Source organism: Lepisosteus oculatus, chromosome 15 (assembly GCF_040954835.1).
Source record: "Lepisosteus oculatus isolate fLepOcu1 chromosome 15, fLepOcu1.hap2, whole genome shotgun sequence".
Taxonomy (NCBI): domain Eukaryota; kingdom Metazoa; phylum Chordata; class Actinopteri; order Semionotiformes; family Lepisosteidae; genus Lepisosteus; species Lepisosteus oculatus.
In genome coordinates this window covers 16,629,615-16,645,073 of record NC_090710.1, presented here as the reverse complement: position 1 = coordinate 16,645,073, position 15,459 = coordinate 16,629,615, and the positions used below count along the sequence as shown (strand labels likewise).

Sequence of the window (15,459 nt, the reverse complement as noted above, 5' to 3'; positions counted from 1 at the left end):
GGAAAGCTGTTTCGCTCTTCATTGTAGCTCTCTTTAGCAAAAAGCTGTTCTTGTCTTCATGGAACTTTAAAGAACTATTTTTTTCTAAAAGTGTGATCTGAAATTGAGGTTTTGTCAGGGTTACAAGCAAGGTAATCTAAAAGATTCAGAAAATAGTACAGGATTGTTACATTTAGAATGTGAACAGAAATGCATACAGTATGTATATGCATAAATAAACTTTATGAATAATCTCCTGTCTGGCGACCCCCCAGTGTACTGTATATGGAGTAGAGTTCAGGCTGAAGAGGGCACTGAAGACTGCGTAGGTCAGACATCTTGGTTTCATGACATTTCCCTCCAATGAATGTGTTTCCCATAATTTTCATTCAGATTCCCATAGGAATCTGCAACCTACATAGAATATTATCTACCATTTTGTCTGAGGGAAATCACTTGTCAGCCTTGAGTCTTTTATCAGTTGTGAAACAAGCCTGTCGGAGCAGCAGGCTTGAGGCAATTACCCTGTTAGAATTTTAAGTTAACGAGCCTTTACCATTTGGAAAAACAGTGCTGGCCAGTGTTAAAGATGACATTTGTCAAGTGGAGAACAGTGTGCCTCATAAGAAAAAATCAGTGAGTTGCTACAGAGGGTGCATCCTGTAACACGTGATGAAGTATAAATCTTTTATTGACACTCGTTATTTCAAAATTGTTTTTCTGTAGCAGGCAGGAGAAGCATTGAGTTTATGTCTGTTCGGTGTACATATGGATCTTTAAAGGTTGCGACTAAATTCTTCCAAACTATGTGCTTGACACTTGCAATTTGTGACGCATAATAAGATTTGTTTGCATCGTGTACGTATATGTCGCATGCAAGTTATAAATTCCACTAAGTATTCCTTTCCACGTTTAATATTCTGTAATTGTGTCTAGTTGGAAAATACAAAATCTTTCCTTGATATCGGAAAAAGACAGTATATTTGTGGATATATTGAGGAAACTGAAGAAAAACAAATATCACAGTGATTAATTATTTTAGTCTTGTGTTTACCAATGAACTGTTATCTTTGAAAATACCGTATATAATCATTTTAACTTTTGTACTTGCTCTTTTTTCGTGGTGATAGTTTTCCTCTGTGCTCGATAATCAAAGCCCTGACCAGTACAAAAACACCCATTTGGAATGGTTTTTTTTTGTTAAACCTCGTGCATGTTTTTTCTGATTGCAGTTTGTCATTTTAAGACCGTAATTTCTCAATTGTGTGGCTAGAACAGTTCTAGGTTAAAAGTTAAAATGATCCCATTGAGTTCCCTTCTTTTCTTCCTCGGCAGTAATGGTAACAGCAGTAGCTGGAGCAGTCTGGGGTTAGAAGGAGATATTTATGAGGAGAATTTATCCTATTCACCATCAGACAGGTTGGTCCAGTCCAAGATGCTGAATGCAATTAGTGTAGGCTTGTCTATGAACCTAGAATAATTACTGCATGATGTCATAGCTTTGATGATCAAGTGCTGAAAATTATGTCTGTTAATGTGGGGGCTTTTACCTTTTGAAATGCAGAAAGAAACAAAACACCTCTTTGTTCTGTTTAACCTTGTGGTTTGAAGTCGCTGTTCAGATGGAACTTGGTGTTTGTTCATATAATGGTGTGAGTGGGGTGAGAGGGTGGGGTATTCATTCATTCTAATAGCAAAAGTTCTATGAGAGAATAGCATATTTCTGTTTAAAACCGCATGCTGCACTCACTAAATGCAAATGAAATTTTGATTCTTGCTGTTCTGTCTTCTCACAAGATTTTGTTTCAACAAAGGAACAAATGAAGATGTATTAAGTAGAAACCTTAAACAGTCTTAATTTCCAACATTGTAATGAAAGATCCAAGATATAACTTTGAATGTATGTGGATGTAGCATGTTTTTTTACATAAATATAGTCTTTTTGCTATGCATTCAAATATGAGAGATGCTTTAAAGTTTTGAGAGTTAATTTCATTTAATTTTTAGTAAATGAAACAGTCATCTTCTTCATACTGTAGTTGTTTCAATTCAGTGAAAGCTTTCCGCTTCAGACTTACTTTCTCGGTGTTCCAAATTCAGCTTAGAAAGATTGGTGGTTTATTCCATAAAATTAATATTTGAAAATTAAATAATTGCCCTTCCAGTTCATTGCAGTTTGGATGCATCAGAAATTCAGAAGGATAATGGCATAGTTAAGATAATTGTCCTGTAGAATGCGGTCCAGTTTGAAATTACCCAGGTGGCTTCTTTAGCAATTCAAATGCTCTTCGACCATGAAAAGTAACTATGTTGATATTGCAGCCAAAGGTCTTAAAATTGAGAAAGAAATTAATCAAACTGTACAACAGTTACAGTTACAGTACAACAGCAGGACAATATTGTATTACAGTGTAACCGGACTGCATAACCATATCTTCTCTGAGGTTTAACATGAAAAATTACAGTATCATTTTCATTGCACATGATATTGGATCGAGCAAACTTGTTCCAATTCCACAATCCACAGATCACTGTTGTACAGCAATCGTGGACTCAGTTTAATCATACAGGCATTGCATAAAAATTGAATGATGGATGAGATCAGATAAACCTTAAAATGCTCCTGGAATATTTCCCCTAAGAGAAAATAAGAATGCAGTGAATCAGTCTCACTGAAGTAATTCAGAGTTGCTTTAGTTTGAAACAAGACAATGTGAGAAGCTGAACATCCTGGTAATCTGTAATCCTGCTGCTGGTCTTTGCTGCCTGAACGCCTCATTGCATGCATTGTTTCCCACTCTTACTTAACCGCTAGCTGCCAAGCGTTGTGCTTTGGACTCTAACAGTTGCTTTATCAAATTGCAGTGATGGAACTGAAGACAAAGAGACGGAACCCAAGGAGGATTCAGATGGTAATGCTTTCCCACTGTTCAGAATTCTGCGCATTTGCTTTGTTGTGTTTAATGACGTGGAAGGGAGCGCCGGGATGTTCAGTGTTGGAGACACATTTCAGTTCTTTAAATGCTCAAGTGTTTTACAGTATGTCCTCGTTTTTTCCAGTGAGTAAGCAAGTCACTAAGACATTTTTTTTCTTGCGCTGTCCAATTTAAAAACGGATTGTAACTTAAAGAATTTCTTGTGCTGGTGTGATTGGGTGTCTTCAGTTTAATTTTACTTCTGGTTCCAAAATATAAAGATTCCGATTCCACCGTTCTGCTTCCATTTCTGCCTAAATTGTTGCCTTTTCTAAATTGATGTCTTTTCCTGCCTCTAAGGCACGGATGCCAGACTCACCCAGACTGTGTTACTGTATACTGATGATCACGTTAAAGTCTCCTAGTTGAGCTGCATGACTGTAGGTATATTGTAGATTTATATTAGAGGTGGGTATGAACTACTGCTACTGTACATTCTGGAAAATACTTTTATTGTGTAAGAAGCCATTCACAAATTGTTTGTATTGACAGGCCTTCTGCATGTTGAAAAGGGTCTGTTGGTGGTCAATACAGATGTAAGAGGACAATGTTTAGATCCCCAGATAAGGACAGTCTTGCAGTGGATAGCGGTTTCACACTCTGAACTCCCAGTGCTGCAGTTTGGCCAGCCTACTGAAAAAGAATTGCAGTTTGTGAGTACAAAAACTGTATCGTATCGTATGTTTTAACAAGGCTACATCAAAATATATAGGTTGTACATTACTTGAAGTGTTGCTTTTAATTCTATTTAAATATATTATTTATTGCTCAGAAAAAGAAGGAAAACAATCTGGAGTAGTGTTTTTTTAAAAGTGTTGAATGTCTGGAACCTGATTACTGATTGTGAGCATCCTTTTTAGTCTTCATAGCCATTAGAGTAAATCTTGACTTTTAACATATTTTGTTTGACACTATCTGTATTTGATAGAAGCTGAAACATTTCCAAAATGGAAGTGCACCAAACAGGGTGTGATGTACACTTGTGTGATAATCAAATGTGTTTTCCCCCCTTTTAGTTGCCATTAGTGATAAAGAAGGTCAAGGAGAGGGAGTGGAAGTTGGGAGACCTCCTGCAGTCTGTTCTGAGATATTGTGAAGAAATGGATCATGAGACTACAGGGGATAAACCTTTCTTTCAGTGGCTGCTAGATCCATAAATCCATGTTCTGGGAGAAGCCTAGAATGGATGCTTTTATAAATAAAAATTGTGGTGTGAAACAGTATTTGAAACTATCATGTAAGACATTAACTCACTGGGCAGTCACCATACAGTGCTGTGCATTTTGCCAAAGTAGAGACATGCAGTAGTCAATGGAATGTTACTGTTGTAATAGGTATTGCTTTTACACCTACATAGTACTTGCACAGAAGGCACAGCCTTCGAAACCACTGCTGTTTGCTTTCAGTGATGTGTGTGTGCACCGTACGCGTGACTGAAGGTGCTTTTATCATACCATGCATATCTACATCAGTATATTATACATTTGTGGCCATTTGTGCATTATAGATCTACACCTTGTTCTTGTATTGGAAAAGCAATGAGTGACAGCATGTGAAAAGTCATGGAAACTCCATTTCTTAAGTAGCAAGTATACTAACACCCCTCCATGGTATTGTTCTAACATGTTAGGGCTTCGGGCTTTTATTTCCACTTCTCATTTGGAGCTGCAGCAAGCAGTTTTTTTTTGCTGTGTTAGAAATTTTGTGTTTGAAGGACTTATATTTCAAACGCACTGGGAAAATATTTGGTCGTATACATTACCAATGATTCACGTTTCAATGAGTGAGAAGGTCATTTATTTTTTATTCATCTGAGAATGCATCTGCACAGGTTCAGCAAGGAAGAATGAAGTGTGCAGTTAGAACATTTAAAGTTAATGTCAGTTTTACTTAGCCACAAATACTTCAATTTGATCTGCAGGATATTATAAATATGTACTGTACATTACATGCTTTAAAACAGTCTGTATAGTATTTCCTGTGCATATGGCAATAAGAAGACTTACATTAACCCTATTTGCTTTAGAAACAATATTTTTTGTTTTCAGAGATATTCATTTGTGTATTGAGGAAAAATACGGATTTTTATGTGAGATGGGTGCATTGTTACCATGACAATTTACGACAGGTCGGTAGATGCACCAAAATACATCAAGTGCAAGCATATTGAAAAACATTTGGAATATTTTCAAAAATAACTTACGGGTGTCACGATTTCCAAAATTTTATTTGAATACTTTTGCACTTTGGCAAACCTGGAATTTCCATTTTCAATTTTCTTAACCATCACATCACGCTGGAAGTGGTCTCCAATGACGTAGATACAGCTTCTTCGTACTTAGTTAATGACACACAACTGCACCCTTTCATCTTTTAACCACAGTGAAACTCGCATAATATAGCTTGGAATTCCTGCATGTCGTCATGCAATTAGATACGACACAAGAAAGGGGTGTCTTGAGAGGAACAGGAATGTCACGGAAGAGCAGTGAGTTTGATTGGGAAGCAGGCCACCTGAGAAGGTGATCTCAGTCCATTTGACAATCAGACTTGAGGTTTGTTTACTTTCTAAAGCTCAGTGTGCTCAGAGGGAAAGAGAAAATGAGCTGTAGCTCTATAAGCAGCAAAGGCAATTTATAGTTGACACCAAAATTAACAAATTATTACAAAGCATAAAAACATTGTTTTTCTTTATTCTCTTACTTTATTACTTTTATGACATTTATTGCAAAGCTAATGAAAATGTTCTCGCTTGAGCTGAAAGTTTTAGAAGTTGAGAAAGTTTGATTTGAACTGGTCAATAATGAATACATTTCTGATTTATTACATAAAAAACAAAGTTTATATATAAATATGTACTGTGGGGACAAATCATGGGATACAGGCTGGAGCTTTACTCGGATATGTCACATAAAGTATCATCATGATATGAATGTACAGGCATTAAAAATAGCTGCAAAACAGTATAAATAATTCAGTATATACTTTTGAACTTAGATGTATTTCGGTTTATACTCCATGTTCATTAAAATGAATTATTGTAAAAACTTTATAAAGAGTACAGTTCACAAAGGTTCAACAAAATCCCTAGAACTAAAAGAAAATACTACAGTATATATTTCTATGTAAGCAATATTGATTTTCTATTTAGCATTTATTTCTGTTTTTTTTTTATCGAATCCTGAGTCTCATGAGGATATTTCATAACAGATTTAGGAAATTTAATTAATGCACAGCTCCATATTTGCCAGACAGGAGTAAATTATACTATTACACACAAATATCTTAACACAAAAAAGTAATTCTCCAAATCACTATTGTGTAGAATATTCTGAAATGTGTAGAGAATGTAAATATTCAGTCTATCATAATCATAAAAGGAGATCTGAGTTTAATGAAGAAATCATTCCTGAAAAAACACAATTGTGAACCAAAATACAAACTTCTGTTGCCTTTAAAGTAAACCAGGTAGATTGAATGTGAATAGGTACTAAATGTCATGGTTTCAAGATGTGCTTTTTTATTTCAAAATAATATCATGCATTTGGACAATAATAGAAGCAAGAAAAGGATTTAAGAAGCATTGCTCATACAGTATGATACAGGATATCTACAGTACATCCAAGATTAGTATGATCCAAAAGAGGATCTTAAATTCTCATTTGTTTTTCTTTTGTTTCCTGCTGAAATAGTTTACCGGCAATTCACTTCTGTTCGTACAGCAGTATGAGCCATTAACACTAATGAGGTTCTGTACCCTTGCCATGTACAGTATAAAAGGCAGGTTTAGTATTTTTAATGAAGAATAAAGAGGTGGCTGTAAAAATAGAAAAATGAATCTGGATATGTATTTTTTCAACACCATTAAAAGCTGATGCATTTAAAAATGGGATGTTAATCATATCAGGTTTTAGTGGCCTTGGCTGCCTATAATAGACAATGCAGCTACCATGGACTGAGTGTCATGCACAGCAGATGGTTGTATAAAGGCTTTCCAAAAGCTCTTTTTTCTAGTGGCAGAAGTTATTCCATAGTTACAAAACTACCAGAGCACTAAAACAAAATAGCAGTTCTTTGCCTTTTTCTGTGCACCCAGTTTCTTGCTGACATGAAAGTTCAATGCCTTAAAGAAATTGATTTTATTACAGGAGCTCATGCCAACTACCAGATTCAATGAGGTATGCTTTTTCAGCCTACGGGTATGAGCTGCTTTAGGAGAAAATCTACATTTTGGTGGAGTTAAGTATTGAGAGGGAGGGGGCATTCCAGACCCACAGAAGAGTTGAAAGAACCTTATTTCCTAGTACCCAGCAAAATTGTAGAACAAACTCAACTGTGTGTTCATGCTGTGTGTTTAAACAAGAGGCATTTATGTGTAGTCCTCTATTACTTGGTCACTTTATTTTATGTACAGTTGTACATTCCTTTTGAAAAAAGGCTTATTGCTTTTTAGTGTTATTTAACAGATTGTGAAATAAACAATTTAACAGTTAAACATTTTGTTACTTGTGCAGTGTTATACTCATCCTATCACACATTTTAGCTTAAAGATTATATGTATACTGACTTCTGTCTTTTTCCCGCATATTTATATAATCTTGCCAAAAATGTAATGAATTTATGTAACTGTAAGTTATAAAAGTGAATACTTGTCCTCTTGTGATATTGGTGTGTAGTTTCCAGATTATAAGCTTCAAGTTGCACTATGTTGTTCATTGTTGTTTTAGCTGTAACTAAGAATAAAGCCCTTTTATTATCTGTATAATGTGTGTGTGTGGTCTTTGTATTTTACATTATTTAACCATGAATTTGAAAGTAGTTTTAACATGTACTCATAATATTTCCCGTACGTATTTTAAACTACTGCAGTTTTGGGTCCAGCCCATAAAAAGGTATTTCATGAACATACTAACTTCTGACGTCATGTACATATGACAGATCAATCAAATGGTTCAATGTTTATATTTATATTTTATATTTACCATGAGGTTTCTTCATCATTCCTCAAAAAATCATTAGATTGACAATCATTATTTTTCAGAATTTGTCAATATTACTTTTTAAAGCAATTTTTAAAAGTTTCTGCCTGTGTACCAAGTCATTCTAAATCTGAGTAATTGTTTTTCTGAGTTTTGGAGTTCTAACCTTTTTTAAGATACTTAAAATCACCTGGTGATTCTAAATTCTAAAGATTAAATGAGACGAAAAATATATAGGAATGGTATACTTCTTAGTTGGGCACCTGGCTGAGGAAATAACAGTGGTAGCTGAAGATCCATACTCACAACCCTGCCTCACTTGTGAGGAATGAACCAGAGAGGCAGCTGCAAGGGTAGAGGAAGAGGTGCTAGAAAAGATGTGGGCAGCCAGCAAGTATCTAGAATTTGGAGAGTAGAAATGCACAATCACAATTTGATCTCCACCTGAACATCTTATGTCCATGCACTTGTAGACCCAAATGGCTAATATAAATTACCTTTGAATATCTATATAAAAACTTAATCTTGTTATAAACAATCCTTTGTCAAAGTTGTTGCTACTTGTATCTGGACCTCCCTGTTGTGGAAAGAAAGACACCTGTGAAAACCGCTCTAAGCTTGCTGTATCTAAAAATCTATTTTTGTTGCCAAAAAATGTTTACAGTTTTGAACGTGTTCCAGACAGGCTTAATCTATGTAGCCTGCCCTCAAGCAAATGAACTGCGGTGAGGCCCTTTTGGCAACAACTTAACAACGTTTACAAGAAAGTTTTAGATTCGGCATACTCCTCAGGTAAATGAGAAGCTGGGAAAGTCTGGATTGTGACTCATAACACTGGTGTTAATCACAAAAGCTTCAAAACAGGGAAACTCCTACCACAAAATTTTCTAAAGCATTTTCCTGTTTTATTGAGAAAATTGTCTTGATTTTCCATTTTGACAAGGACACATATACTGATGAGAAAACTGCGGAGCAAATCCACTTTAACTAGGGAAATAAATTTGAATTGGGTGTCTTTGATTCTTAAAGTTTGACAGATGGCAACATTTGTATTACTGTTAGTCTGCAATGCTGCATTAAGAGCTATTCAGGATGTTGTCCAGAGAAGGCAGCACTGTTGGGGTCAATGGGGCGCTCAATGTGTTACGTATGAGTGATGTTTGAAGGCTTCGTTGGATTTTTTTAGTAATAGCATAGCTCATTTCATTGCCACAGAATATAATTAAAAATCAATTTTATACAGAAATAAGTTTATTTTTAAATTATAGTTACAGAAGAAATACATTGTATTTGGCTGTGCAGGAATACACAGTCAAAAATGAACTTTTGTCTGCCTGTCAGTGTTGTTAAGACAGCATTTGGATGAACCGATAAAAATAATATTTGGATACCACCGCTCAGGGTATCAAAGATACTCAGAAGAACATAAGGCTACAAATGAAAGGCAGAGCAGACCCATTGGGAAGAAGCTTATTGACCCCAAACATTAATCCAGTTGGTTCTTGAAGGAAGCCAAGTCAACCACATGACTAGCTTTTTCTATACTTCCACAAGTCCTTTGGCTCCTAATCTTGGTTTCACATGCACTTCCATGTAGTTTCCACTTGTGTACTCTGTTCACTCTGAACTCTGCTTGGTTGACTCCATCAGTGCCTTTGAGGATTTTGAATACTATTTGTATCGAGTCCCTTTATCGTCTTCTCTGTTCAAGACTAAAAAGGTTCAGTTCTTTCATCTTAACAGTGTAGGACATTCCTTTAAATCTCAGAATCAATCTAGTTGCTCTTCTCTGGACTAATTCAAGAGCAGCAATATCTTTTTAGAACATGGTGACCACAACTGTACACAATATTCCAAGATGTACAGTATTTATTCAGTAGTTTATGTTTTTACAACCTACATTAAAAAACCCTGCACTTGTCCGAATTAAATGTCACCTGCCAGGTGTTCACCCATTCTTGAATTTTGTCTAAATCTTTTTGAGATTCATTTGCTACTTCTGCTTTAAGACATTTAGCAACTGTGCATTGTATTGTATTTCAAACCTTCTGAAACCTCAGTTAGTTCAGTATGCCATTAGGCAGATGACATCTAGCTTGTATTTTAGCCTTAAGAGCTCAGCTTTCAACCCAAATCTTGCATTCAGTGAATTTCAATCTGAATGTAAACTCTACATTAATTTTGGATGTTTTGTTATGCACCAAATGCTGTACACAGATACCAGCATAAAGTATAAAGTATAACTTGGGAGCTGGTTTGTAAAAATAAAAATGAAATAACAGAAATTTAACTGAATTTACCATCAGTTTTCATTTGACTTTCTGTTGTGGCACCTAGTGGTTAACAAACACACTGTACTACATTCCTCGGTGTTACTGTAAAGTTTAGTAATCATGTCAGTATTTCTTTACATATAAATTTAGCAAAATCATAAATACACAGATAAAAATCAGCATGTTGTTAAAGAATTAACAAACTTTAAACATCTTTTTCAAAGCCTTTTGTCTAGGAGAATTCCAAAGCGTCATTCTAAATGGAAAATGCATGTCAGTGATGTGAACCAGTATAATCCTGTATCACCTCAAACTGCTTCTGTCTGAAAGCAGAACCATATTGTAACACTGATGCTCTGAGACTGTCTACCCAGTGGTTCAGCCACGTTTCACTGACATGTAGTTGAGATCATCTGAGATAATTTCAGCATTTACTTTGCAATCAGAAAGCTTCCTCGTCCAGTCTGCATCCTGTTTCTTTGTTTCTCCACCTCATCTGATGAATATTATGTTGCAATATCGTAACATCAAGGTTAGGATAAATAATGACCCATTAGCAACTCATTTGTTCCATGGTTACATGATCCTACTAAGCTCCACCTAAGCTTCGTCACTTTTAATCAAGAATCACCTCCACCTACAGTTCTACTGTAATATTCCAATACACAGTGTCTGGAAGCTTCTGTTCATTGCTAACAATTTCCATCATAAAGGCAGTCAGAATATGATGGTTCAAAAGGGCAAAAAAAACATCAAGCAAGAAACACAAAAAATAAACGATGTGCTAATCCAATTCTGTCAAACTGTTGTGAATAACATGAGTAAGTTGTCAACTACAGTTAAATGTTAAAATTCTGCCTGACTCTTACTTGTATTGTAGCTGCAGGTTAATGCATGGGCAAATAAGTTAATCAATCATGTGGTAAATTAGAAATATTTTAATTATTTTTTTCAGCCTGTTCTTTTCCTGAATGTCAGGAAAAATGGTTTAGAGAAAGTCACCACCCCCTTTCAAAAGTTGTTGTATGACACTCGGAAAATAAAAACAAACTAGGCTTGTTCCATTTTTATTTATTTATACACAATAACCCACATTAACCAAGTGAAAATAAAGTTCTAAATCATTCTGAAAATCAATATTTCAAGGGGAGAAGCAGTGGTTAGTAAAGTAGAGAAAAGAGCAGCCGGACCGCCCGGGAGAACCCAGGTGGCCAACTGGGTCGGCCGACTTGGCAGCCTCCGGGTCATGAAAAAATGAACACCCCTGACTCGTGGAGAGGCGCTGCCTCATGACCAGGCTATGGCCTCAGGGCATAGAAAGGGAAGAGGAAGACTCCCCTGACTCCTTGATGGTTGCATTAAGAGGCGCTGCCCTCACGGGATAGAAAGGAGGAGACAGCCTTTTGACTCGCTGAGAGTCGCTGCCTCACGACTTTCCCTCCCAGCACCCATGAGGACAAATGAAGTGTGTGCCAATGCAAAATTAAAACAAACAAGAGAAAAGAACAGGAGAGGAAGCTGAAGAGGCTACTTCTGACTACACAGTGGAGAGGAAAAAAACCCTACATGCCAATTCAGGGGGAAACCTCTGGAGGCCCCAGTGGAACAGACACCCCCACTCTGGGCATGCTAGCAATAGATAATGAGTAGCTGAAATGCCTGAGAGAGTGATGTTGATGTGAAGATGGACGACTGGCCCGTTGTTTAAATAAGTTGAATATCCAGGATAGCTCGGGCAGTGGAGATGGCAGCTCCAATTCTGACGGAACGAGGAGAGTAAACCAAGCATTGAGACCAGCGTTGGAGACTGGAACTCACAGCTGAGGAGAAAACATGTATCTGAGTACTGAAGTATCCACAATGAAGTGGATCAGGCTAGCATAAAAAAAATAAGAGGCTGGGACACAAGTCAGGTCACTCAATTCTGGACAAACAAGTGAATTGCAGCTCTTAGAATCTGCGGCAGCCAAACACATTGCATCCAGAAGAGAAATCCTTGAAGGGGTAATATGGCCTTGTCTTAGGAAAAAAGCGGAGGATGTTGGAGGCGATGGAACTCTTGGAGATGCTGTCTCTGGATTCCACAAAGTGCAAGATGGAGTGCTGGAATAGAAAGCAGTTAGGACATTAGAGAGACTGAAACGCGAGACAGAACTGAATTCCAGAGGTAAGATCCTGTCGCACTTGGAAAACGGAGAGAACAGCGAGGTTAAAATGGAAATAAAGGCAGCCGGTGGAATGGGGGAAAGGGAGACCATGCAGTCCTGGCAGAAGAGTAGGCTGTGTGGGCAGATGGGGATAAAGCACGTAGTAACAAAGCTTACGAAAAGCAATACCAAAAAGGCGTGATCCAAAATGACGAAGAGGAGACTCTAGGAAGGATCCAACAAGAAAGTCTTTCGGAGCTCAGCTGTTAGAAGAGAATCATTTTGGAGCAGCAGGACGGATCAAACTACAGAGGGTGAGATGGCTATGTTATGAATATTCAAATAGGGGCGTGCCTTAAAACAGGAAGAGTGGATAAATTACAAATCGGTTCAAACTGAAAATTTAATTGGGCGAAATAAAGAACCACCTTAACAAAGACAAGCACGAGCTGTCCACTCCTGGCGCCACGGAGGGTCTCCAGATTCCGCTGTACTGAGGGTGGAGAAGGAAAAAAAAAAGACCGAAGGAGGCGGAGCTGAATGAAACGGTGGCGTTTGAATGACGTAATGCGGGAGGCTAGATGGGAGAGGTAGAAGCATCGGCGACGGTGCAGAGGATGATAAGGTTGAAAATTAGGAGGTCAAGATGGCGGAACAGCGGAAAACGAACAACATTGAGAATCTTCAAGGAGCTGGAGGAGAGAAAGACGGTCTGGAGAATTAGGCTTGCGAGCCATTATAGGTCTAGCGCTTAGAATTCAAGTAAGTTGAATGAAAAAACTCTAGATGTGTGTGTTAGAAGGGTTGGGGTTTAAATAGGAAAGATAATTGAATGATAGAGGAAGGGGCAGAGCATTAGTACAGAATAAAAGCAACTGTTTCTAGAGGATTCCACTTCTTGGAAGTGCATTTCAAAGCAAAGAATCCACTATGGGTGGATAAAGTTGTGGAAAGGCGCAGGTCAGGAGATGGGTATAAAAAGATTTCAAAGGCTCTAAGTATCCCATGGGGCACACTCAAGACCATCATTATGAAGGGGAAGGCGTATGGCACCACCCAGACCTTGCCTAGATCAGGCCGTTCCTCCTAACTAGATGACAGAGCAAGAAGGAGACTGATCAGAGAGGCTTCCAAGAGTGCCGATGGCAACTTTGAACAAGCTACAGGCCTTTATGGCAAAGACTGGTCACTGTGTGCATGTGACAGCAATATCACAAGCACTCCACAAATCTGGCCTGTTTGGGAGGGTGGCAAGAAAATAGCCACTCCTTAAAAAAAGCCACATCAAGTCTCATTTATGTTATGCTAAAAAGTACCTTGAAGATTCTGTGGCCAAGTGGACCAAAATTCGAACCTTTTGGCCAGTATGCAAAACGGTACGTCTAGTGAAAACCCAATACATCTTACCATCCAAATAATACAATTTCTAGAGTAAAACACGGTGGTGGCAGCATCCTGATGTGGGGGTGTTCTCTTCAGCTGGGACTGGGCATTAAAAAGTGTGACTGTGCCACCCTGCATCACTAACAGACAAAATGGTTTTATTCCAGAAATATTTCCAGATGGGGGAAAACAAGGCCTTCACCACTGAAGTAATGAAAATATGTTACACTATGGTTAAATGTGTCACTGTGTTTTTTATTTTAAACTACAGTACCATTATAGTATTAACAGGGATTAACATGATTGTTCTAGTACCGTACATGATGTTTTGGCGTTTGATTTTTTTTTTCTGTACGTCTCGTGTTTTAGTCATGTCATGCTTGAGAGCTGCAGTGATGTGTTCATGTGCGTTTCAAAGAGGAGACCCGAGTGAAACTATGAGCTCATCCCTTTGCTTTATTACTGTTATTTTTCACTTTCACAAGTCTTTGAAATGGTGACATAATTATTTTGTTTAATATTACAGTTCCTGGGCACCATGGAAGAGGAAATGTTGAATCAGAGCTCTTGCTAGGACGTGAGTCAGTAAATCAACAAATCATATTAATTATGAGAGGAAGAGATGTCTTATTTATGTCTTGTATGCCATCTAAGGGAAGAGAGAGGCTCATTTAAAATAAAGCCTGTTCCAAAAATAGACAAATGGTAAAGCGCATTAGGGAGCATTATACCATACTGAACGTCTTCTATAGAAAAAGCCAGCTGTTATCTCATCCTCTAACTCACATCTGGCAACTTACTAAAGCTCAGCAGGTGTGAGCCTGGTTAGTACCTGGGTGGGAGACCTCCGGGGAAAGCTAAGGTTGCTGCTGGAATAGGTGTTAGTGGGGCCAGCAGGGGGCGCTCACCCTGTGGTCCATCTGGGCCCTAATGCCCCAGTTTAGTGACGGGGACACTGTAAACATAATTCGAATACTGTAAACAGGCTCCGTCCTTTGGAATAAGCAAAAAACTGAGGTCCTGACTCTCTGTGGTCATTAAAAATCCCAGGGCATTTCTCAAAAAGAGTAGGGGTGCTAACTCAGTGTCCTGGCCAAATTTCCCCCTGGCCTTTACCAATCATAGCCTCCTAATAATCCCCATCTATGAACTGACTTTATTGCTCTGCTGATGGCTGAAGTGTGGTGGAGGGGAGTCCCCATTACCTGAAAAGTGATTTGAGTGAATTGTCCAGATTATTTTTCGTCTAATACAAGAAAATAATTGTAGAAATTACAGAATTATTGCTAGGATAAGGATTTGAATGACAAAAAGATTAGTAAAATATTGTTCTTTTCTTGCTTGGTAATGTAGGCTTTCTAGAGAGAGGCTATGTCTTTGTCTTATACTGACAGGCTGGTAAAACCTTTTTTGTCTCAAACAGAGAAGAATACAAGGGGACACAAATATTTATAATCTTCTGAGGCATTGACAAAGTCAACTCAATGGATTTCTTCAGAGCAAACAGTGAATGAGTGGAGTCTATGTGGAAGTGGATTTAAAGGGGAACTACAACACACATTTTATATTTTGGTGGTTTTGAGGGAGTCGGCATTGATGAGTGCATTTCAAACGACAACGAACATAAAATATTCACAGCAACATGTAAAACCTACTGTAAAAATTTACACCACAAAATAGACGAAATTTCCAGGTACAGTACGTGCAGCACCATGTTCAGTGA

At 37.7% G+C, this 15,459-nt stretch overlaps 1 protein-coding gene across 5 annotated transcripts in view; it reads left to right on the top strand.

Annotated features, from left to right (window-relative positions):
• The window catches only part of akap11 (A kinase (PRKA) anchor protein 11), a 31,461-nt gene extending 26,491 nt beyond the window's left edge, over positions 1-4,970 (top strand). For 4 of the 5 annotated variants that reach the window (XM_069178712.1, XM_069178714.1, XM_015363841.2 and 1 more), the window contains 4 exons: positions 1,315-1,398; positions 2,845-2,891; positions 3,447-3,607; positions 3,971-4,970. In XM_069178712.1, the coding sequence (XP_069034813.1) occupies positions 1,315-1,398; positions 2,845-2,891; positions 3,447-3,607; positions 3,971-4,111 (433 nt within the window). In that variant the 3' untranslated portion in view covers positions 4,112-4,970. The remainder of the gene's footprint in view (positions 1-1,314; positions 1,399-2,844; positions 2,892-3,446; positions 3,608-3,970) is intronic. The other variant, XM_069178713.1, reaches the window with a different exon arrangement.
• The last annotated feature ends 10,489 nt before the right edge of the window (positions 4,971-15,459 follow it).